The following is a 24,821-nucleotide window of genomic DNA, read 5'->3' on the forward strand; positions in this document are numbered from 1 at the left end:
TATAAAACTTACTAGAAATCAAGTGTTTTACCATATGGTATATAGATTGGGTCAGGAATTGTAAGGGGCAATCACAAATGCATACCTCCCAACAGTCATGTTTTTTGCGGGACCATCCTTTTTGTTGGGACAGTCCCGTGTCCTGCCCGGGGCTGGCATATTCCCGCAGTGGGGGTGGCAGCTGGGAGTCTCCCCAGCCTGAAGGTAATAGAAGCTGTGCAGAGGACGGGAACATGGTGGAGTGGCCTGATGGCAGCAGCGTTTGCATAGGCCACACCCCATTTCCAGCTGCGCGCGTGTCCCTCTTTTGCTAATGCAGAAGTTGGGAGCTATGCAAATGCAACAAATGTATAATTCTGGTTCACGGTTCAGACAGTACCTCCCTTTTTTTAAGGAAAATATAATTTTCCTCTTGATGCTTTTTAATTATTCAGCTGCTCATTTTGTTTCATGTAGGATTTGCATAGAGTAGAACAAATGGGAGATGATTAATCCTGGCTCTAAGCACAGCCTTTCTTGTGACAATCTTATGATAATGTTTTACCTAGAATATACACTTGAGGAGGGAGGATTATTATGTTTTTACTGTGGACATAATTGAATACTGTTTAATGATGGCTGGTGATTCTTGGTCTTCTGTAATTAGTGTTGGCTTGTGTTAATTTATAGGCTTTGCAGCAGTTCAGGGCTTCTGGCTGAAGCCTCATTAATACAGTGTTTAGTTAAATAATTTATTTATTTACAGTTTCTTATACAGCACAGCATATTCCGTTACAGTGTCTTATATAGCGCAGCAGATTCCGTTACAGAGTCTTATATAACGCAGCAGATTCCGTTACAGCGTCTTATATAGCGCAGAAGATTCCGTTACAGTGTCTTATATAGTGCAGAAGATTCCGTTACAGTGTCTTATATAGCGCAGCAGATTCCGTTACAGCGTCTTATATAGCGCAGCAGATTCCGTTACAGCGTCTTATATAGCGCAGCAGATTCCGTTACAGCGTCTTATATACCGCAGCAGATTCCGTTACAGCGTCTTATATAGTGCAGCAGATTCCGTTACAGCGTCTTATATAGTGCAGCAGATTCCATTACAGTGTCTTATATAGTGCAGCAGATTCCGTTACTGTGTCTTATATAGCGCAGCAGATTCCGTTACTGTGTCTTATATAGCGCAGCAGATTCCGTTACAGCGTCTTATATAGTGCAGCAGATTCCGTTACAGCGTCTTATATAGTGCAGCAGATTCCATTACAGTGTCTTATATAGTGCAGCAGATTCCATTACAGTGTCTTATATAGTGCAGCAGATTCCGTTACAGTGTCTTATATGTCTTATATAGCACAGCAGATTCCGTTACAGTGTCTTAAATAGTGCAGCAGATTCCGTTACAGTGTCTTATATAGTGCAACAGATTCCGTTACAGTGTCTTATATAGCGCAGCAGATTCCGTTACAGTGTCTTATATAGCGCAGCAGATTCCGTTACAGTGTCTTATATAGTGCAGCAGATTCAGTTACAGCGTGTTATATAGCGCAGCAGATTCCGTTACAGCGTGTTATATAGCGCCGCAGATTCCGTTACAGCGTCTTATATAGCGCAGCAGATTCCGTTACAGCGTCTTATATAGCACAGCAGATTCTGTTACAGTGTCTTATATAGCGCAGCAGATTCCGTTACAGTGTCTTATATAGCGCAGCAGATTCCGTTACAGCGTCTTATATAGCACAGCAGATTCCGTTACAGCGTCTTATATAGTGCAGCAGATTCCATTACAGTGTCTTATATAGTGCAGCAGATTCCATTACAGTGTCTTATATAGTGCAGCAGATTCCGTTACTGTGTCTTATATAGCGCAGCAGATTCCGTTACAGTGTCTTATATGTCTTATATAGCACAGCAGATTCCGTTACAGTGTCTTAAATAGTGCAGCAGATTCCGTTACAGTGTCTTATATAGTGCAACAGATTCCGTTACAGTGTCTTATATAGCGCAGCAGATTCCGTTACAGTGTCTTATATAGCGCAGCAGATTCCGTTACAGCGTCTTATATAGTGCAGCAGATTCAGTTACAGCGTGTTATATAGCGCAGCAGATTCCGTTACAGCGTGTTATATAGCGCAGCAGATTCCGTTACAGCGTCTTATATAGCGCAGCAGATTCCGTTATAGTGTCTTATATAGCACAGCAGATTCTGTTACAGTGTCTTATATAGCGCAGCAGATTCCGTTACAGTGTCTTATATAGCGCAGCAGATTCCGTTACAGCGTCTTATATAGCACAGCAGATTCCGTTACAGCGTCTTATATAGCGCAGCAGATTCCGTTAGTGTCTTATATAGTGCAGCATATTCCGTTACAGTGTGTTTATATAGTGCAGCAGATTCCGTTAGTGTCTTATATAGTGCAGCAGATTCCGTTGTGCTTTACAATAGCATACCTCCCAACTTTGATGGAGGAGTAGGCGGGACAACGCTGATGCGCGCCGAACGCGCGCCGAAATTTTTGGGGCGTGACCAAATTTCGGGGGCGTGGCCTATACTCGCGGCTCCTCTGCGAGGCCACGCCCCCATTTTGCTGCTATGGGAGCATGACCCAGAGGCTCCGTGAGCCTCTAGCCATGCCCCCAGCCCACTGGATGCGCACAGCATTTATTTCCCGCTGCTAAGCAGCCGACGGGGGGGGACTCCCAACATCCCCCCCTCACCGCGGGACACTGCCGGCCGCGGGAGGGACAGCGGGACAAGCCCTGATAATCGGGACTGTCCCGCTGAAATCGGGACTGTCCCGCTGAAATCGGGACTGTTGGGAGGTATGCAATAGTAGACAGTGATAAAACAAACTGGGTAACAACAGACAGACTTGGAGGTAGGAGATCCCTGCTGCAAGCTTACAATCTATAGGGACAAATTAATACAGAGACCCGAACAGTATATCCTCTGTTTTATTAAATCCTTTGGGAAAATTACTCTTTTGGATAGGGCTGATGGAATGTGCGGGTGTGGGCTAATTGGTCGACAGTCATTAGGTTGACCACTATTGCTCAACAGGCAAAAGGTAAACATGGTAAAAGGTCAATGTTCATTTTTTTTTATTTTCTATTAAATAATTCTGTCGACCTGGACGTATAAGTGTTCCGCATCACATCTAATAGCTCAATGCGCTCACCAATATTTGCTTGCTTTGCTCAGCACACTATTAGATTTTCCCGCTATGCCCATTGAGATGGTAAAGTCGTGTGGATTTTTTATTTTATTTTTTGGATCCTATAATGTTGACTTTTTGCTGTCGACCCTTTGCCTGTTGACAGAATGACCGTTGACCTTTTTCACTGCCGACCATTCACTTGCAACACCAGGAGTTTCCCTCCTGTATACAGGGCCTGATTACAGGTTCTAGGTTCCCTAGGCTAATACACATGTAGCTCCCCTTGTATTGCTGTATTGCTCAAGGACTCGCCAGTCATACTGCCCATGTGCCTGTAACCTTATACAATTGGCATGTGGGATCTAATGCTTGTGGCTTGGAAGGAGACTTTGGCGTTAGGCTGCCCGGCAGGCATTGTAGCACAATGTACATAGTCATGGTTCCATCAGTAAGTTCCATAGGCACAGCCATCTGGCAGTCACCTAAAGAACATTACCCCCCCCCACCCCAGCAGTTCATCAAGATAGATGATGGCTAAGAAGCATGGAATAATTTAGGCCTGAATTTTATTCCTCGGTTGTCACCTGCAAGCCCCCCACCCAGCCTGCAGCGTAATCAGCCTATTGCTTAATTAGGCACTGGCTGTGCACTTGCCTATTCTCCCAGGAGTTGTGGTACACAAGATTTTCGGGTGTTACCCGCATCCTCCTATGCAGGTCTCCTCCATTCCACCCACTTCCTAGTGATGTGGGCAGGACGCGGAGATAATCAATGGAAATTACGGTGCTGTGTTGAGGGTATGGGACTAAATTATGCAAATCTCATCATTTTAGCCCTGCCTCCTGCCAGCAGACCCAGAAATTGTGCCATTTTTTTTCTGGGCGGGGTCCAGCAGCGGCAGCTTCTCCCAAAGGTGACAAATATGGCTGCTCCAGTTTTAAGGCTTAGAGACCCTATAGAACTAATACTAGGCAACCCCCATTCCCTCTACTTCCTACCTGTGGGATGTGGCAGACAGATACAGGGTATTCGAGCCCCTTCATGCCCAGCCTATCTCTAATAAAGAGAAGCACCACGGGCATCATTACTGGGGCAGTAAAAAGGGCGTGCTGCATAACTTCCCATGGTACGTCCTCATCTTTGCGGCCACCACTACGCCAGTTACGTTAGCCGCTATGTAAGGATTTTCGGTGAGGAAGTACCCCACCCTCCTGTGTCCACACCACCATCTATCACCCTTAGTAAAGTTGTGGCAAGCGGAGCGAGACACCGAGCCAGAAGTATGGCGAGAAAAGCATGGTGCTAGGTAAGTTCCGTAGCGTAAGCGGTGGCCGCAAAGATGAGGAAGTACCCTTTCCATTATCAGACAAAGATGGTGTCTTACAGTTGATATCAATGTGTTAAAGATTGGAACTCCGGTATTACACACTGAACCAGTGACTTGATGTCAGTATTCTAGTAATTTAATTAATCAAATGGTTGCTCTAGCCCGAATTGTCTCCTGAACAACAAAAGTGGTTGCTTAAGGTGCCCAAACCTAACCCACCCACCACCCCCTTCCCCACCCGCATACTCCCCGATCAGTATTCCGGCGTCAGTCTCCTGATGGTTTGGAGGTTCCGGCACCGGGCTTCTGAAGGCGGTTGAGATGCCAGTGTCAGTCCTTAGAATGCGTCTTGCTACTGACTGCACACCTATAGCAAGCCTGATCATTGTACTGTAATTGGTATCCCTTATTGGTCTTCTCCATCGGTGTTCTCTTATACTACTATGCAAGACAGCCAAACTCTAAAGATTGCGGGCAATGGGGGTTATTCAGATTCATTCGAAAAGGCACAATCACTCTCTATATGGACAAAACCATATGCACTGCAGGTGGGGCTGATGTAACATGCGCAGAGAGAATTAGATTTGGGTGGGGTTTGTACTTCAAACTGATACCTATATTGCAGTGTAAAAATAAAACAGCCAGTATTTACCCCTTACAGAAACAATACAACACCCAAATCTAACTCTCTCTGCACATGTTACATCAGCCCCACCTGCAGTGCATATGGTTTTGTCCATTAGAGAGTGATTGTGCCTTTTCGAGTGAATCAGAATAACCCCCAATATGTTTCAAGCTTTAAAAAGTGATAAACTACCAGACAATCGGCTCCTAACTGTCATGTTACAGACTGGGTTAGAAATAGGACCGGTAGGAGCCAAATGGGTGTTTCTCACTCCCCACTGTATTACTTTTTGAAGCTGGATACATCTGGCACTTTATGTTGTCACAGTATATTCTGGATGGTTACACAATGTTGCACAATACATTTTGTTTTAGTTGGGTTTAGTTTAATGATGACATCACTAGTTGTTGTTAACCAATCACCTGGTGTTTCCATGTTAGGGTATTCCTCCTCATCCACCGGCCTGGAGTCTTTCCCAGATATGATAATAGGTGTTACTGCCTGCTCATCTGATGATGGTTCCATCGGTGGGATCGCAGGATCTTGTATCCAGTTGATGAATTGCAGAGTGCAGGCCTCTTCCACAAGTATCACCTGGCCAGGACTTGTCTCTGCGTCTGGTGTTTCCTCTGATGTCATCACGGTTATGATTGCTGATGTGAGGCTTAGCTGGGATGCATACCGCAACTTACACAGCAAGTGATGAATTACACATATACCGTTTTTTCTGGGGGATGTGTACCCCATACTGACGATCATGCGAGAGGGATGAAAGCATGTAAAAGAAAACACTATCGGTATAACCCATCACTTGTTGTGTAAGTTGGGGTACGCATCCCAGCGAACCCTCACATCTGCAATCGACAACAATCCAGTACTACACATTGTCTGCTTACCTCTTGTTCTCACCTATCCCACTGGAATCCATGAACAGAGAGGAAAGTAACACCACCCCCCCCCCCCACCTTTTCTTCCCCTCCCAGTTCGACCCAGTGGTGCCCACCGACACATACCCTTACACTACCCACTTGTTCCTATTGTTAATGTGTCCCTGCTTGTAAGTGTCAGCAGGAGAGAGACCGCGACATGATCATGTGGAGAGTCCCTGTGATCATGTGGAGAGTCCCTGTGATCATGTGGAGAGTCCCTGTGATCATGTGGAGAGTCCCTGTGATCATGTGGAGAGAAGTTGTAGCCCAGTATGGGAGCAGTAGTTGCCAAATCGCACCTCAGTTCTGCAGCGAATGTTATAAAACCATTGCTGCTTGCTACAGTCTGCCATTTTGCTCAATGTATTTATTGATCAGGATTGCCCCCTGGGTATGCCAAGATCCAAGCCCCCTGGGTATGCCAACATCCAAGCCCAGTGGTGTGGCAACATCCAAGCCGCCTGGTGAGACCTATCTTGATAATGTGCTGGACAGTGTGTAGGTGGTTAGATAGCAAATAACAATTGTAGTTATCTGATATTTGTATGTGTGCATATTGATTACAATGCAATTTAAATTAGGGGTGGGCAGCGGGCCATTTTCCAGGCTTTGTGTTTTGGATCTGGATTGGTTTTGCCAAAACCACCCTTGTGAGTTTTAGATCTTTATAGTATTTATTTATTTTTTTAAATCATAAAAAAACCATTAATATCACTACATTTTGGGGTGTTTTTCCTAAAGTATTAACCTCAATAACCTTAATTTCCAGTCTATTGTGAATGTCTCACAATATGGTTTTTAGGCCAAAAGGTCAAACTGAGGTCGCTGGATGACTAAGCTAAGCAACTGAAGTGGGCGCCACAAACTAGGAGTGAAACTGCATTGGCAGCCATTTTATATAGACTTAGCTGCACCCCTGGACTGATATGGCAAACATGGCCGCACCGCTGGAATTCTCACTCTCCCACATTCTCCTATGCTGGAGTGAAGATGGCGTTGAGTAGCTGGGACTTATATGGAATCCAAGACCCATCTGAATCCAATAGCAGTATGATGACATTTTGCCTTGATGTGGGATCAGAGTCTAAATCGGAGCCAGACTCAGATCCCTTCTCGGATCGTGATGTTCGTGGGGGGGGTTCCAGTTTGCAAAGAACCGGTCCCGACCACTCCTAGTCTAGTTCACTCCAAGGTGATACCTACTGTATATGTTCCCCCCCCCCCCCTTCTCACATCAAATTCTGGAAAGCTTCATAGTCTGAAAACCAATTCTTTTGTATCAAAAGAATTCTGTAAATGCTCAGGAATGTATCATGTACTTGGTAGGGGTGACCAGAAATACTGTAAGTGCAGCAATATGATTGTCTATCATGCAATGTGAGGCTCTGGTACTAACTGGTTTTCATCAATTCCACTTTTGGTTGCTCTTCTGACGATACCAACACCAATTTGTTATAGGGCTGAGAGTGGTGGTAAATAAGATGTCTCACATTGGGCAATGTGAGACTTGACTGCCCTTTCAGTAAAGTTCTTTTATACTTATCATAGACTACATTTGAGATAATACTGTGTGATATAAGTGACTACAGCTTCTAGAACATATATTTGTTTTTGTGTTGCAGGACTTGGAGGCGCTCTAGGCTATGTGACTGGTGCAATAGACTGGGAGACTACCTTCCTTGGAAGTCTTTTCGGCTCGGAGTTCCAGGTCATCTTTTTCTTGTCTGGTTCCGTCTTCCTCCTGGTCCTTGTTCTCCATTTGTGTAGTATTCCTGAGACTCCTCTGGATGATCTTTCAGAAACCAAGTTTCTTCTGCAGGATGACATTTTATCTGCATATGGTTCTATTGACAAAACACCGAATGGCGACGTTAAGCAGGATCAACCGAGAAAAAAATCCTACCATCACGTGGAGAATGAACTTGAAGATGTCTCAAAGGTATGAATATTGGATTGCGGTACTTTGACCCATATTTATTGTACAGATAAAAACTATTCATATAATATGAAGTTCCACTGGCAAGTTTTAAAATTCGAGATGTGCACCGGCCACTTTTCGGGTTTTGGGTTCTGATTACCTTGAGGTTTTGGGTTCTAATGGGTTTTGCCAAAACACCTCCTAAGTGTTTTGTGTTTGGATTTCTTGGGTTTTGGGTTCTGATTTTTTGGTTAAAAAAGCATAAAAACTGCTAAAATCGCATATTTTTTTTTTTTTTGCTCCTACGCTATATTAACCTCAATAACATTCATTTCCACTCATTTACAGTCTATTCTGAACAACTCACACCTTACAATATTGTTTTTAGGGCAAAAGGTTGCACCGAGGTAGCTGGATAACTATGATAAGCCACACAAGTGTGCGGCACAAACACTAGACTGATATGGCACATTTAGCATCCCCTCTAGGCTGATACTGCACACCTAGAATTACCCCAGGACTGATATGGCACAGGTAGCATCACCCCTGGACTGATACGGCACATTTAGCATCACCCCTGGACTGATATGGCACACCTAGCATCACCCCTAGTCTGATATGGCACACCTAGCATCACCCCTGGACTGATATGGCACACTTAGCATCCCCTCTAGGCTGATACTGCACACCTAGAATTACCCCTGGACTGATATGGCACAGGTAGCGTCACCCCTGGACTGATACGGCACATTTAGCATCACCCCTGGACTGATATGGCACACTTAGCATCCCCCCTAGTCTGATACGGCACACCTAGCATCACCCCTGGACTGATATGGCATGCTTAGCATCACCCCTGGACTAATACAGCACACTTGGCAGCACCCCATGAGTTATACGGCAGACTTGGCTTACCCCAGGAATTATACGGCACAGATGGTGGCACACCTGACCTGATGCAGCACACATGGAATTATACGGCACAGATGGCGGCACCCCTGGACTGTTACGGCACACATGGCGGCAGGCATGGAATTATACGGCAGACAAATTCCTGCAGTAAAAATGTGTATTCTTTTAATTATAAAAAAGAGCAGCACACCTTACTTAGCAACACTCCATGAATTATACAGCACTCTTGGCTCACCCCTGGACTACAGCGCATTTAACAGCCCTTGCAGTAAAAAAAAAAAACACCTTAATTTTATTTTCATTAAAAAAAAAGGGCAGCTCCCCAGGTCTGATATGGGACACATGGGGCACCCCTGGAATTATACGGCACACATGCGGGCACCCCAGGACTGATACAGGACACATAGGGGCACCCCTGGACAAATACAGCACACATGTGGGCACCCCTGGATGGATACAGCACACATGTGGGCACCCCTGGACTGAAAGTACTGGTAGCCAGTGGAAACAGCAGATTGGAATTATATACTGCAATAAATACTGGTAGCCGGTGGCAACAGACTGGAATTATATACTGCGATAAATACTGGTAGCCAGTGGAAACAGCAGACTGGATTTTTATATACTGTGATAAATAATACTGGTAGCCAGCGGCAAAGCAGACTGGAATTACGGTATATACTGCAATAAATACTGGTAGCCGGTGGCAACAGACTGGAATTATATACTGCGATAAATACTGGTAGCCAGTGGAAACAGCAGACTGGATTTATATACTGTGATAAATAATACTGGTAGCCAGAGGCAACAGCAGACTGGAATTATATACTGTGATAAATACTGGTAGCCAGTGGCAACAGCAGACTAGAATTATATACTGCAATAAATAAAATACTGGTTGCCAGTTGCAACAGCAAACTGGAATTATATACTGTGATAGGTACTGGTAGCCAGGGGCAACAGCACACTGGAATTATATACTACAATAGGTACTGGTAGGCACTAGCCAGTGGCAACAGCAGAGAGCAGACTGCAGCAGACACTAGGCAGTGCAGGGCAGGCAGTGGCACTAGCAGCACCAGTGGACTATCACACTGTGACTGACTATACAGGAGCAGACTCAGCAGAGGCAGGCCCCAGCACAAAGGAGAGACAGAACACAGCACCAGTCATCCTTGCAATGGTGATGTCTTGATCACTGAGCAGTACACAGCAGCACGGGCCCCAGCAGAGACCACACTCAGCAGCAGCACACCCTTCCCTACCCTTCTCTGAGATTGGACTGAAGATGGCGGCGCGAGGTTGCGGAATTTAAGGGTTCCGTGATCTCGCGAGAATCCGATGCTGGGCGATGACGTTTTGCACGTGCGCCCGGATTCGAGTCAGGCGGGAAGCGCCGAGCGCTGCTCGTATCCGGGCCCGGATTGATGACGTCCGTGCTGGCTCGGATCTGAGGAATCCGAGCCCGCACATCTCTATTTAAAATGGATTTAGGAGGAGGGGGCCTGGACTACACACCCTAGCTACTAATAATGGGATGTGCTATCTAACTGAGACTTTATTAATACCTCGCCACTATTTTCAAAGGGGGAAATAGCGGTGGGCGCCTATTTAATGCTGTCTTTTCTGTCAGCATTGAAGAGGCATCTTGACAAAACAAGCCAGACTTTAAAAGCAGTCGGGCTCGTTTTACCAAAACCGGCCATGGATTGTCAAGCTCACGATTAGATCTCATCGATCCAAGGCCGTTTCTCACAGCCACGCCCCTTTTTGGCACTCGGCATGCCGAGAGAGTTGAGTGGGCCGAGAACAGGAACGGGTCACGACTCTCGGGCTGGCCCGAGAGTCGTGACCCGGGATTGTCTACCGCCCTAAGTATTACAACATAGGAACAGAATAGCAGTTGCACCATACACAGTTTAAATTCGGGGTGGCCAAACCAGTCCTCAAGAGCTGCCAACAGTTCATGTTTGTCAGGCCACCTGTGGATCTATAGTAGGAATGAATGTAGCAGGTTTGACAATGTGACAGTTAGTAATGACTACAGCTGTCCACCAGCTAGGTGATTTGGAAAACGTGGACCGTTGGTAGATCTCGGACCGGTTTGGCCACCCCTGATTTAAATGTTAATATATAATATATGAGGTTCTTGGCATAGTATTGGCCAATAGTATGAGCCTGCCAACCACTCGTCAAGGTGATGAGTGAACCCCTATAATGCTAGGGACCTGTCTGACGAGTGGTGGGCAGGCTGATACTATTGGCCAATACTATGCCAAGAAATATATATATATATATATATATATATATATATATATATATATATATATATATATATATATATATATATATATATATATATATATATATATATATATATATATATATATATATATATATATATATATAGTGTATGGTGAACCTGCTATTCTGACCGTACCTTTTAAAATGGGGCAGATGCACTAAGCCTTGGTGAGTGCTAAAATGGCAGGAGATAAAGTACCAGCCCATCAGATCTTAACGGCCATTTTACAGGCTTTGTCCGAACAGTGACATGAACTGATTGTTGGGCAGTTTATCTCTACTTTATCACTCTCTAATTGGGTATATTTACCAAGATGAAAGTTCTATTGAAGAAGGTGATAATTAAATAAGAAGCCGAATCTAGAGTGACTCTGGTTGGGAGAGAGGAGGGGCACTGACCGGTGGAGGTTGCACACGCGCCTCCTCCTCTCTTAAAGTGCCTCTGATTATCACCACCTTGTACTGCAATTCCAGGTGTTTTGAAATGGTGCAATTTATTGGTATATTTGGTAAAATCTCTTGATGTTTTATAAGTTTTGCAAGCCTGTATCTCTGCTCTAACGAAGGATGATCCATCCAGCTAATGGGCCAGGTGTATTAAACTTCACAAAGTGATACAATGGAGAGTGATTACCCAGAAGCACATATTCAGGACGGCATCTTTCACCACCATAGTACGATTTACATGCCCACATTCTGCACCGATGATGATCAGTGCCATGCTTCCTTAGCAAGGCTTCAACTCTTTTATGCTCCAGCAGAAAGAAGGGTACTTATGTAATATCTGGGCTCCCGTTTTTTTTATGAGACCGCGTCCCCTTGCCGGGCTCGCTGCGCTCGCCACGCTTCGGGCACGGTGGCTCGCTGCGCTCACCACACTATATACAATCAACTCCATGCGTAGTTCGATAGTAGGGGTATGAAAAAATGGGGTGCATTTAACATGGGAGCCCAGATAATACATAAGTACCGAAAGAAGTCTTGTAGCCACACCAGCCGGATAGACTTTACAGCATCGATGAGTGAGTGTGGCTATCTCTGTATTTGGTCATTTCAACCACCATCGATGATCATGGGGGGGGGGGGGGGGGAGTGTTGCCGACCTTTTTTGAGCCAACTTGTGCCAACGGTCGGCATTCCATACCCTACCATCCTCTGCGAGAATATAAGTGTGCCGAGCACAGAGCGGCACCGTGCCCAGAGCGGGGATGAGGTACGCTTAGGCGGTGACCATGTCAACTATGTCTACATTTGGGACAAAAATTGGAATCACTTGTGTCGACCTTTTGATTGTGGACCTAATGCTTGAGTCGACCTTCTGGCTTTGTCAACCTTAGCCTCGTTGATTTTTTCAGGTGTGTATTTAAGCCCTGTGGACCTTCGGTGGACATTTAATTATGGCCTGGTTGCTAATGAGGGGTATAAATCCAATTGCGCGGAAAGGGGCTGTTTGGGCGCATAGCTGTGTAAAACTCTACATTTGCACGTGTATCCGTTAGTGCGATGTCATTAGCCCATAGGCCGTTAGAATTGTATGTGTTACACTATCAGTGTACTGACTATTGTACCAGGGTTGGTGCTGTCATGACCATAGCTGGCTGACTGCGGTATGTATCCAAGAATTGCATTGGATGACACCAGAGGTACCTGTAAGAATGCCCGGACTTTGGTGAAGGATGTGCACAGGTCATACTTGCCTACTTTTGGAAACTAGTTTCAGGGAGATTATTGTTGGCAGTAGAAATTTGCACAGCGCCCCATTATGGGTGTGCCTCATGCTCCACCAAAGGGGCGTGGTTAGTTCCATATATTGGTGTATATGTGCTTAAATGCTTGCTGCAAGATATTTCTAGATAACATTAGTAACTATATAGTTTGGGAAATGTAACAAGTATTGATAATATCATTGCTGCAATATTGGATTATTTGTTTGTAATTATTTGCTGTGAAATTTAGTTTCTTCTCTCTCAGCACAACATACGTGATACGACAGGTGGATTTTCTTTTTCCATAGAAAGGGAACCGCTGCATAAGGTGGGTTAGGAGAAATGAGGGAGATTTGTAGACTCTTTAGGGAGAGCGGGAGATCGCTTCTATGTCAGGGAGTCTCCTGCTGAATGCAGAAGGGTAGGCAGCTATGGCACAGGTTGCATCCTCCTGCGTTACAGCCACTGAGGCACAAAACTAATCCAGGGTATAGAGCACAAGCATCATGCAGCTGATGACCTTCAAAATAATCCAGTAATCTTCAGGAGAGCATCAAACGGCTTAAAAAGGAACCTCATTTAAAGAAATCAGATGTGCTGAAATCAAAATCTACAACATTTCCTGTTATGACAAACTAAACCTGAAGACTTGAGGAATTACATGTAAATGTCGGGCCTGGCGAGGGCACAAAATGCACTTGTATATAAAAAGAACAGTGTTATTACATCTCCCACACACCTCTTCATACCATTTATGTTAGAAGGACAGTTGTGATGAAAGATGTGCGTTACGGACAGCACAGAACAAAACCTTTCTGTATTCACTCAAATGCTTTTTTTTAGTTCAGATTGTTACAATTTAACTTTTATTTCAATGTTTCGTTTCAAACTGATTTTCTTACTTAAATACAATCCAGATGGAGGTACTTGTGTATTTTGGCGGCGCCCATCGCATCGCATACCATAACGCATACGATGGTATGCGATGCAACGCGATATCGTACGATACTGCACGCAGATACCTGTGAAGCCCGCAAGGGGACGCGTTTACCTGCGCTCGCCACGCTTCGGGCTCGCTGCGCTCGCCACACTATTCTATTCTCAACTCCACGCCGTCGTGGATAGTGGGGATATGAAAAGGTTGTAGGACGCGTACCGCCACCCCTCGCGGGCTCGCTGCGCTCGCCACGCTTCGGGTTCACGTTTATAGTGGGGGGGTGGCGTGGGGGTGCATTTAACATTGTAAGCACCCATTAGGGTGCTCAAAAGCACCCTTTAGGGTGCGTATACGATTTTTAATCGTATAGGGGGTCAAAATCGCATCGCATGCCATCGGGTACATGGCATGCGATGCGATACGTTCATCGTACGACGGACATCGGGGGCGCCGCCAAAATACACAAGTACCCAGATGGATATAAAGTATTATATTTATAACCAGAGTTAACATTTGACATATTTTAAAAGTATTCGCCAGAGGAGTCTGTGCAAAGTTGCCTGCACTTAAGCTACTTGCTGGAGCCTGCACTTAAGCCTTGTGTTGGAGCAAATGGACCAGTCCAATGCAGGCATGTCTTCTACATGCAGCATTAAGGCCTCCAAAGTCACTAGGTGACAAGCTTTAGGTCGACATGCCTGAAGACTGACATGAGTCGATAGGCGGTATTTAATGCCCTACTACCCACTAGGGAGTGTTTGGAGAATAAAATAGTGTGCCGACCATAGCGAGGCACCGTAACCGAAGCATGGCGAGCGCAGCAGTACACTTTTTTAGTGTCCATGTTGACTTTGTCGACATTCGGGACAAAAAAAGTGAAAAACCCCACGTCGACCTTTACCCATGTCGACCTAATGCTTGTAGACCTAAAGTCTGTCTATCCAATGATCCATACCCCTTAAAAAAAACGCATAAACTTGCACTTGATTTGTCGATGCATCATGGGGTTGGGATCATTTGGTCTACAGCATTATGGTCGACAGTCATTAGGTTGAAACCATTAGGTTGACGTGGGTCTAGGTGGACATGAGAAAAGGATGACATGGTTCTAGGTTGAAAGGTCGTGAGTTCGACACGTCATTAGTTCGACAATGTCTAGGTCGACAGTCAAAAGGTCGACATGGGGTTTTTCAGTTTTTTTTTTTACCTGAATGTCAACACAGTCAACATGGACACAGTTTAAAGTGTACCGCATCGCTCGCTGCGCTCTCGTGGATGGTAGGGCATGAACTACCGCCTGTCGGCACACGTCGGCTCAAAGAACAGTGAAAAACCCCATGTCGACCTTTTGACTGTCGACCTAGACACGGTCGAACTAATGACCTGTCAAACTAACGACCTAGAACCATGTTGTCCTTTCCCCATGCCGACCTAGAGCCATGTCGACATTTTCCGATGTCGACCTAATGACTGTCGACCATCATGCTGTAGACCAAATGACCGCATCCCGCATTAAGCTGCGCCTGCCCCAGGTTCTGGACTGTAAGGTGGAAGACCAAGCTTCTGGATAGGTTCCTGGGCCCAGAAAATTCACCATTTCACCCTGGCGTTGTAGGCATTCGCTTTGTCGTGATGGAGAAGGACGCCACATGCGCGAGTTCATGGACTGTGCCAAACATTGGTTGGGTTACCAGTCTTCCATGAAGGTGCGGAGGTACGACAGGTATTGACTTAAAAATCTGCTTGGCCGTGCTGCACTCGTGTCGTAACTTGTGTGATGGCGGCCCCTTCTACTGAGAGCATGTTGCACAGTCACACGGGTGATAGACCAGAGACAGACCACCTGGATGGATCCCTCAGATATTGGTAAACTGCACCCGCACTGCAGACTACGCCTGCGCCACTCAATGCAAAGCACATGAACAGGGATTGGCAGGTCACTCCTTCTGTGTGTCTACCACATGATCTCACAGAACCGAGCGGTCTCATGGGAGGGCCAAGGTGGCGATGGGATGTCTTTTGCAACAGATATTTCGCATTCACCATGGTCGTCACTAATGTTGACAGGAGACAGAATATCAGTGGAACCAATTGGCATGAAGATGGGCATATGCGGGCAGATGCTCCCATTAGCACAAAGCCATAGGCAGGTATACGGAGAAGCGGGCGCAGATGCGTCAGCCCCTAAATCCCGATTCCATCTGTACTAGCGTGAAGCCAGGTGGCATCTGATTCTGCCAATTATGCTGCAGTGTGGCGATAGGGAAATCCTTCTGGTTGGAATTTATTATTCACCCTGCACAGAAACAATATAACCCACCCAATTATAACTTAATCTGCACGTTTTACATCTGCCCCCCACCCCCTCAGTGCAGTATGGTTTTGCCCATTTTGAGAACAATTTTGTCCTGAAATGAGGTCTGAATTAGTCCCATTGACCCCACTATTATTCTGTTTTAATAAATGCAATGTTCTTGTCTACACAACGTACTCCTCTACAGTCGGCTCTAGGCAGCTGCATATTTTGCGGTCGCAGGACCAGTGCATGCGCAGCAGCTTCCTTGGTACTGCACTGGCGCCCAGCTTCTATGGGCTGATTCAGATCATTTTCCGTCAATAACTAAAGTGATTCATATTCCCCGACTACGACCCTGGCATTTTTAGAGGATATTTTGTACATCTCTCAAAGCAACATTGACATTCAAAGGGTTAAGAAGAAGTAACATTTTTGGGGAGATTAAAGTTTGAAAAGCGAGAAAGTGGAGGAAGATAAAAGGGCCTGATTCAAATTTGCAGATATAATGTGCAGCCGGTGGAATAGAAATGTACTGAAGCTACTGCTATCATGATCTCAATGCTCATTGGTTACCTTCCTCCCAGCATCTACCGTGCTGCCAATCACTGATGATTAACCAGCCCGGTAGCACACCCTCACCTTCCCTGTGGACACCCAACTACTGTAGAGCATAGCAGCCACCAAGTCAAGGTTGCCTGGTCACACTGATGATTAATATATATAAATGTCTATTAACCGTTTGAATGCCGAAATCTCTGTGAGAGATAGTCAAAAAATCCACTAAAAATGCCAGCATCCTTCACCTTTTTTATAATCTTTTTTATTTGAATTAACATATTTCCTATAAAAAGGTCATTGTGGGCGGTATTCAATGTGAATACCGGCGACGTGCAGCGAATCCTGTTTAGAATTCGCTGCACATTCGCCACTGCTCGCTGCGTTCCGGAGCCTCGCCGGCTCCGGTATTCAACGAGTCAGGGGCTCGCTGCCCCTGACTGGCGAATTTGAGCTCCTGCGGCGGACGGTGGCAGGCAGGGAGATGGAAGTCTCCCTGCCTGCCCCAGAACGTTTGTGAGCGGGAGGTGGGCTCCCCGGGTGCCAGGCAGCACAGGCTGCCCCCTGGGGGTGCCAGCAGGGGACCGGGTATATTCACTACACCCGATCATGAATATGTAATGATCGGGTGAAGTGAATATATGAATATATAATGAGCGGCTCGGCTCCGGCCCCCTGCTGGCTGGTCTGTGTAATTTTTTAAATTAAATATATATCCATGTGCTTACAGCAAAATAGCATGCCCCTCCTCAGAATAAAATTCCAGATTTTTTTACACCAATTGTAAAAAACAAAACACTTTATTTTAAAAGTTCACCTTCCAATTCACCATAAAAAGATAGCGATTGCTACTCGGTGAATCATGGCGAAAAAAACCTTGAAATGTATTCGCCATCTGGTCATTGAATAGGGTGATTCACCGTTTTAGTCAGAAATTCGCCGTACAGCACAAAATCGCCATAAAAACCTGGCGAATCAGCCTCATTTAATACCGCCCTGTGATGAAAAAAAATGTTTTCTTGACAATTTTCAGACCTATTTTGTCAAATTCACTTGGCGCTCAAAAGTTGTTGTTTTTTTTAAATTGTATTAGCATGGAATTAGGTGGGTGCTTTTTCCCTTTTGGGTTGTAAATTTAAGTCTTGTCAATTGTTTTTTGTGCTCTAAATTCAGTTGATTTGATGAATTGGAAACTGTCGGGATAACCGTTAAATGAAGACATTCTAGAACACGCAATTATTTTTATATAATATAATCTGCTTAAAGTGAGCATACTGTAGTTTAAGCAGATAAAATATATCTAAAAAAACAGTTACTGTAGAAGTTTGAGCCATGTGGTGTACTGATGGTTCACGAGATGTGAAAATGTACTGATCCTCTGTTACCATGGATTATGCCTTGGGCACACTTTGTGCCTTATCACATGTTGTGGGCTACTGTACGGCAGGAAATATGATGTACCATTATCAGTGGGCGTGTGACCACGTGTTTTTTTATTTTTATAGTAACTTCATGTGACTTTAAATATCTTTATATTAAGAGGGCATATTATTCCTATATTGTATTTTAGAATAAACTATTTTATTATAATTAACATATTAATTTCAAGGAATTTTCATATAGTAGGTAACATTTTCTGTTCCAGATGTAGAGCCACTTGTGCATACCTCCCAACATTGAGGAGGTATGAGGGGGGACACTGTCACCCGTGGAAGGGTTGTCCAAAATTTTGGGGGCGTGGCCTGTACCATGCCCCCTTTTTCGCTGCTGTGGGGGCATGAATACTGGCTGTGCGCTTGCACACAGTCTATTCACGGGTGACTGAGGGGCTCCCAACTGCCCCCCCCCCCGAAGCAGGACAGTGTCGGCCCCGGGCAGGATGCGGGAACGTCCCCCAAAAACGGGACGTTCCCGCGGAAAGCGGGACAGTTGGGAGGTATGACTTGTGTAATTCAGTTGTGTGGTACTAGATAATGGGGGTAATTCTGGTTGGTTCAGTAAGCTGAGAGGATCGCAACATACCGAGCACCAGAGACGCCGGCCGTCCAAGCCGACCAGCAAATGATTGCTCCTGCCTTCGCAAATAAGTCATTAAGTGGAACCTGACTTTTATTTGCGGCCACAATTACAAAGACGGGGCGGGCAGCTGATGTCCTGTTAGGTCAGCCGCCTGCCCATGACTGGCATTTCACCAATGCCCCGATCCTTGCAAACGTCTTGGCGACTATGCAAGTCATCGAAGCTGTTCACAAAGGGTACCTGCACATGTGCATAATATACCATGCGCCCCGTCTGATCAGAATGAGGGCCAATGTCCCAAAGCATGCCAGGCTGACCATCATCTCTTATTCCCCAAACACCCTCAAAATATTGAAGCTGAAAAGCACCACGGTGCATACTCCCATATTGGTTCCTTTAGGGAGGTTTGAAGTCTCTAACCAATATGGCCACTGACCTTTCTTCTGCGGATGCGTAACGCCATCTTTTCTTGTTCCACTGTGGTAGGTGGACGTCTTCCAGTAGACCCTATTGGCCAGATGCACTAAGCTTCAAACGTGATAAAATGGAGAGTGATAAACAGCCAGCCAATCAGCTCCTACCTGACATGAGAGAGAAAGTTTTCTAGACTGTTCCTGATAAATTACAGTTTTAAACTAATTGGTTGCTATGGGCAACGTCTCCACTTTATCTCTCTCAAATAAATAACACTAGAGCCCCACTAAAGGCCTCCATACATTTTTGCAAGGAATTGCATGCAATACCCTGGGGAGCAGCTAGGTGGCAGATTGCATACAAGATATTGCATGCTCTCCTTTTGCATATGATGTATCACATGCGCTACCATTGACTGCCGCAGGACCCAAAACATTGTAGTGGCAGCCATGGTGATCTCGGGAACCGATCCAATCCAATTTCTCAGCCTGATGCATTGGAACCGGGTGAATGCCCTTCCACGCACAATAAGACTCACCACTAGCCTCCAAACCTTCAAGCGTTCCCTGAAATCTCACCTCTTCAGGCAAGCCTATCATATTTAAGTACCACACGCATAACTCTCTGAGGCACTTATGTACAGTATTCTATAGCTTCCCTTCTGGACTTGTAACTTGGTGGGACTGCTATGCTATTACTGGTGCCTGTCCTTGTGTTTCCCTCCTTTGTCCCTATAGATTGTAAGCTTGCAGCAGGGCCCTCCTACCTCCAAGTCTGTTGGAATCTGCTGCGCCATATAAGAAATTGTAAATATAAAAGGCCCACATCGTGCCAATATATGTATGGGCACCTTAACATTTATACAGACTGAGATAGCCGCTGCAATGTTGTGTAGACGGGGAAACGCGCATTACCACTTTTCTGACTTATGAGTTACAAGCTGAATGCTATCCAGACTGGGGAGCCTTTGCAGGACAAATAGATGATATAAAAATCGCCGGATGTGGATGATTAACCGCTTCGGTGATTGTTTTCCCTGGGGCAGGACAAGCCTACCTGGGCAGGTTTGTTTGCCCCAGAAATATTCATCAGTGAAGGGGATGCCCCTGCAATTCTACAGATGCCTCTGGTTTCTGGCGTCGGACGTCCGTGGTGATTGTCAATGGGAGCAATTGGTGGTGGGGGCCCCCAGCGTACGACCACAAAAACGGGTCGTGGCCTCATGGGAGTGCCGCGACAATAGGCCATGCCCCAAAAATCACGGCACAGGAGCAGAAGTCCAGAATTCCTGTTTAATAAAGTTTGGAGGTATGAAAGTGTATATACTGTAGAAGTTGCTTATAAATGTTTTATTTGTACTTGTAAACATCAGGGTAATTAGGGTGGAATGCATTAACATCCACTGCCCCTCTATGCCGCACATTGCCGGGTACCGCCTTAATAATAATCGCATATACATGAACATATGCAATTATTATAGCAAAGGACCGCTCTTACGTTAACAGCTGGCCTTTGCAATGCAGCTAGCAATGTGGCAGCGGCTCCCCTGTGCCCTGCTGCTGCTGCCAGGGACTCTGCTGACTCCTCCTCCCTGTACCCGGAAGTGGAAGTACAGGGCTAGGGAGGAGGGGGTCACTGGTCCGGGCAGCACAGCAGGAGGCTGCCCCAAACACAGGTGAGTGAGGGCAGCTTTCATCGGTGCGGGGTGGTGATAATAAACCCATAGGCCATCCCCAGCTTTTGCCCCCTGTTGCAGTAACCCGACATGATGGGTTTAGTTAATACCAAAATGCGGTAAAAACCTCAATAATGGGATTTTCACTGCATTTTTTGCTTTAGTACATCCTGCCCAAAGAGCCTTGAAACAAAGGTTACAGCTTAATTGGAAACATTGTGTGTATTTGATTAAGGTGAGTGGACATCAAGCCTGCTAATAGAGATACGTTATAAAGTATTGTAGTATTTTGTCAGCTGATATCTTAAAGGGTAAAATAAAGTGAATTTCATGGTTTGTCAGCTCTTCTTTTTCTTTTCGTGTATACACCAGGTGTTCCCAAACTTTTTTGAATCACGGCACCCTAGAGCAGGGGTGGCCAACCCGCGGCTCTCAAGCCGCATGTGGCTCTCCCCCTTGCTAAGTGCGGCTCCTGCTGCCCTCCGTCCCCATCCCCCCCGCTGCCGGTTCCCCGGCCTGAATCCATCTCCTTGAGGGGAGGAGAGCACGCATTGCGCATCTCTCCTACCCCTTAGTGTGCATCATTGTGACTGGGCCGTCCACCAATCAGAGCTCGTGGGCCGGCAGCCAATCAGGAGCCTGCCCGCGAGCTTTGATTCGTGGATGGACCAGTCACAGGGAAGTGAGGGGGGAAAGGAGACGTGCGCTGTGCTGTGCTCTCCTCCCCTCCGTGACATGCAGGAGTCAGACTGCAGGGGGACGCCAGACTGTCCTCTCCCCGCCCGTGGGAAATTATCATGGGGGGCATAACTAGCACTGTGGGGGGGCATATGTGGCATTGTGGTAACATACCTGGCACTGGGCACATAACTAGCACTGTGGGGGCATGTGTGGCATTGTGGGGGTATATATGGCACTGGGCACATAACTATCACTGTGGGGGCATATGTATGGCACCGTGGGGCATATATGTGTGGCACTGGGGGCGTATCTGGCACCGTGGGGCATATATTTGTGGCACTGGGGGCATATCTGGCACCGTGGGGCATATATGTGTAGCACTGGGGGCATACCTAGCACTGTGGGGGGCATATCTGGCACTGGGGGCATAAAGTTTTGTCATGTAGCCACTCCCCCTTGTGTCATATGACTACGCCCCTGACCACACCCCTTTTTGCCGCGCGCATGATGTCGGCTCTTTGGCTTAATTGCCGATATTGGTACTTGTGTAGTATCACGGCTCCCACGATGGGCATCGTAGAGGAAAAAATCGCATCGCATGCGTTCCGATGCGATGCCATTTTTCACAGAAATCATTGACGTGTTAAAATGATGTTAAATGCACCCCAAAGGGCATTTGTTACTGTACCACCCCCACTATGAACGCCAACCCGAAGCATGGCGAGTGCAGCGGTACGCGTCCTACGACCTTTTCATACCCCCACTATCCACGTCGGCGCGGAGTTGAGAATAGAAAGTGTGGCGAGCGCAGCGAGCCACCGAGCCCGAAGCGTGGCGAGTGCAGCGGATACCTGTAAAGCCCGCGGGGGGGGGGGGGGGGGGAACAGTGTGAAAAAAGACATTTGGGGTGCATTTAACATGTTTGCTAATATTTTAAATGCATTTGGATGCATTTGTGATCAAAATCGATGCGATGGCATGCGATTTTTACAACAAATGCGTAAAAAACCCGGAAAAATCGCATCGCATGCCACTACATATGGCATGCGATGGGAGCCGTGATAGTATATAAGTACCCCGATATTTTTCAGCTCTTTACCTCGGACTGGTTGGCCACCCCTGCCCTAGAGCATCAAAATGTTTTCAAGGCACCGCTAGGTCAAATGCTTCTTATTGAGAAATTCAGGAAAAAATATAAAATTAAGTACATTGTGTTTTTATGTCAGTTATGTGGTGAGGGACAGGATTTTCTCCTGTTTGTCCACATATATTATGATTGGCAGCCACCAGCACTGCTTATGCCTGTTACATTGCACATAACTAATATGAATTGATCCTGGTCCACCAACCCAAGGTACCCCTGCAAGTGTCCTGAGGCACCCCATGGTACCTAGGCACACAGTTTGGGAACCACTGGTATACACTATTTTATGTAGGGGTACGGTACCGCCACACACCTCCCAACTTTGAGTTCCCCTGGATCTGGACCTGTGCGTGGCTAAGCCCCGTGCACGCACGAAAAGGGGCCATGGCCTTGCGGGATGTCTCGCCCTAAGGCCGCGCCCCCAGTTTTCGCCACTCCACGTCGCTGAATAGACGCTATGCGCACAGCAATTATTCTCTTCATGCTGGGGGGGCACACCCAACTGCTCCCCCACCACCGGACAATGGCGGCCCCGGTCGGGATGCGGGAACGTTCCCAAATATCGGGACATTCCCATGGTAAGCGGGACAGTTGGGAGGTATGACGCCATGTTTTTGGAAGCAGCGGGTAAACCGCAGGATGGTTGGTGAAAGCTACTCACAGGGTCCCAGGGGTAGATGGGAAGTGTGCATGGACCGGGTTCCCATCACACGGCAGGTAGTGTCCAGGTGATAGGACAGCTAGGGACAGTGGGATACGGAGGACAGGGGCACTAGTGTCAGGATGCCAGGACCTGAGGGGTTCCTTATTTAGTGTAAGACAGGGCATAACCTCCCTGGTTGTTTATACGAAAGACGTCAATCTTTGTTTATGTGTATTTGTTTATGTACCTGTTTATGTGTATCCTTGTTTTTGAGCAACCTGAATAAAATTGGCCGAAGAGAGATTCCTATTGATAATTGGTTACTCCCTATATCCAGTGTCGGACTGTTGCATGAAGGGCTCACCAGGGAAATGTACTCACAGGGGCCTAGACATTTTGAAGGGGTGTGGCCACCTGACCAGAGAGGAGTGGCTATACACCATTATCAGGACAGTAGACTGGTATGTGGTCATCAAGGAGAAACTGTTCCCAAGGTGTGCCCATTACGATGAATGTGTCTTTCTGTTTTTGGTCTCATGTTTCAGAAACAATTTGAAGGAGATTTGACCTTTTTAATCACATTTATGCATTTTTGCAAATCTGTTTCTTAAAACACAATTTTGTCTAATATGGGAAATGGCAGCAATGAAAAAGCCTATAATGACTTGCATATTACTAATGTGTAACTTGGTCAGTAAGGTGTGTCGTTCTTTTTTAGGTATGGGGAGCATGATACCAAAACAAGGATGAATGTTTTTGAGCAACTACCTTTAATGGTATTTACTATTGCTCTTGGGTGAGCATCAGCCATTCCCAAGTGCGAGCGTCCTAATTACAAAAACATTTAACCACTTGTCTGGCGTGGTCTCATCCAATACAACTACACCAGGCTGGTCTTCCCCTGACATGGCCGCTTCTGGTATGACTCTATGACTAGTCAGAAAGGCCACTGTGCGGCCGCTGGAAGACCATCTTAATACCGCTTCAGCTATCAGAGGGACTTCGGATCAGTCGGCCTGGCAGTACCCTCCCCACCCGCAGCTTTGGATATTAGCAGCCACTTAGGAAATGTCATACAAGGCCCTCTTACCTTTCTTGCGTACATATATATTTTCTATTAAAATTTTTATTTTATTTTATGTTAGATGTATTTTTAAATGTAGGTTTTTATCCTAATTCGATCATAAATAAAACCTGAAATTTTCTCAGCGGTTTTTGGAAAAAATATTAGGCGGTTACGATAAAACATTTCTTCATTTCAATAAAATACTCTTGATAACCTGTACAAAACGGGTCACGGGGTTGTTATGTTGTACGTCTTGTCTTCTCAGGGTCTCCATATTAGATGCCAGACCGGGAGACGGGAACCCTCCATTTATGACGTAAATCATGACATTGGGTCAAGAGAACTGTTTTTGTAGAAACATTTATTGCTTTTTACTTTGTTGATAATATCGACTCTTAATTGAGGACTTGGCAAAGCTGAATTACCTGGAATTTCAAGAAACTTTGCAGGAACGGTTTGTTACTTTTTAGTCACAGTAATTTCATAAAGTGAATGAATATTATTGAAACTGCGACCTTGGCAGG

At 45.9% G+C, this 24,821-nt stretch overlaps 1 protein-coding gene across 2 annotated transcripts in view; it reads left to right on the forward strand.

The window, feature by feature from the left end:
* Nucleotides 1–24,821, forward strand: part of SLC45A2 (solute carrier family 45 member 2) — a 71,357-nt gene that overhangs the window by 12,618 nt on the left and 33,918 nt on the right. For both annotated transcript variants that reach the window (XM_083155008.1, XM_083155005.1), the window contains one exon: nt 7,650–7,966. In XM_083155008.1, coding sequence (XP_083011134.1) covers nt 7,650–7,966 — 317 coding nt within the window. The remainder of the gene's footprint in view (nt 1–7,649; nt 7,967–24,821) is intronic.

The sequence above is a fragment of the Crinia signifera genome, chromosome 1 (genome assembly GCF_055691185.1).
Source record: "Crinia signifera chromosome 1, ASM5569118v1, whole genome shotgun sequence".
Taxonomy (NCBI): Eukaryota; Metazoa; Chordata; class Amphibia; order Anura; family Myobatrachidae; genus Crinia; species Crinia signifera.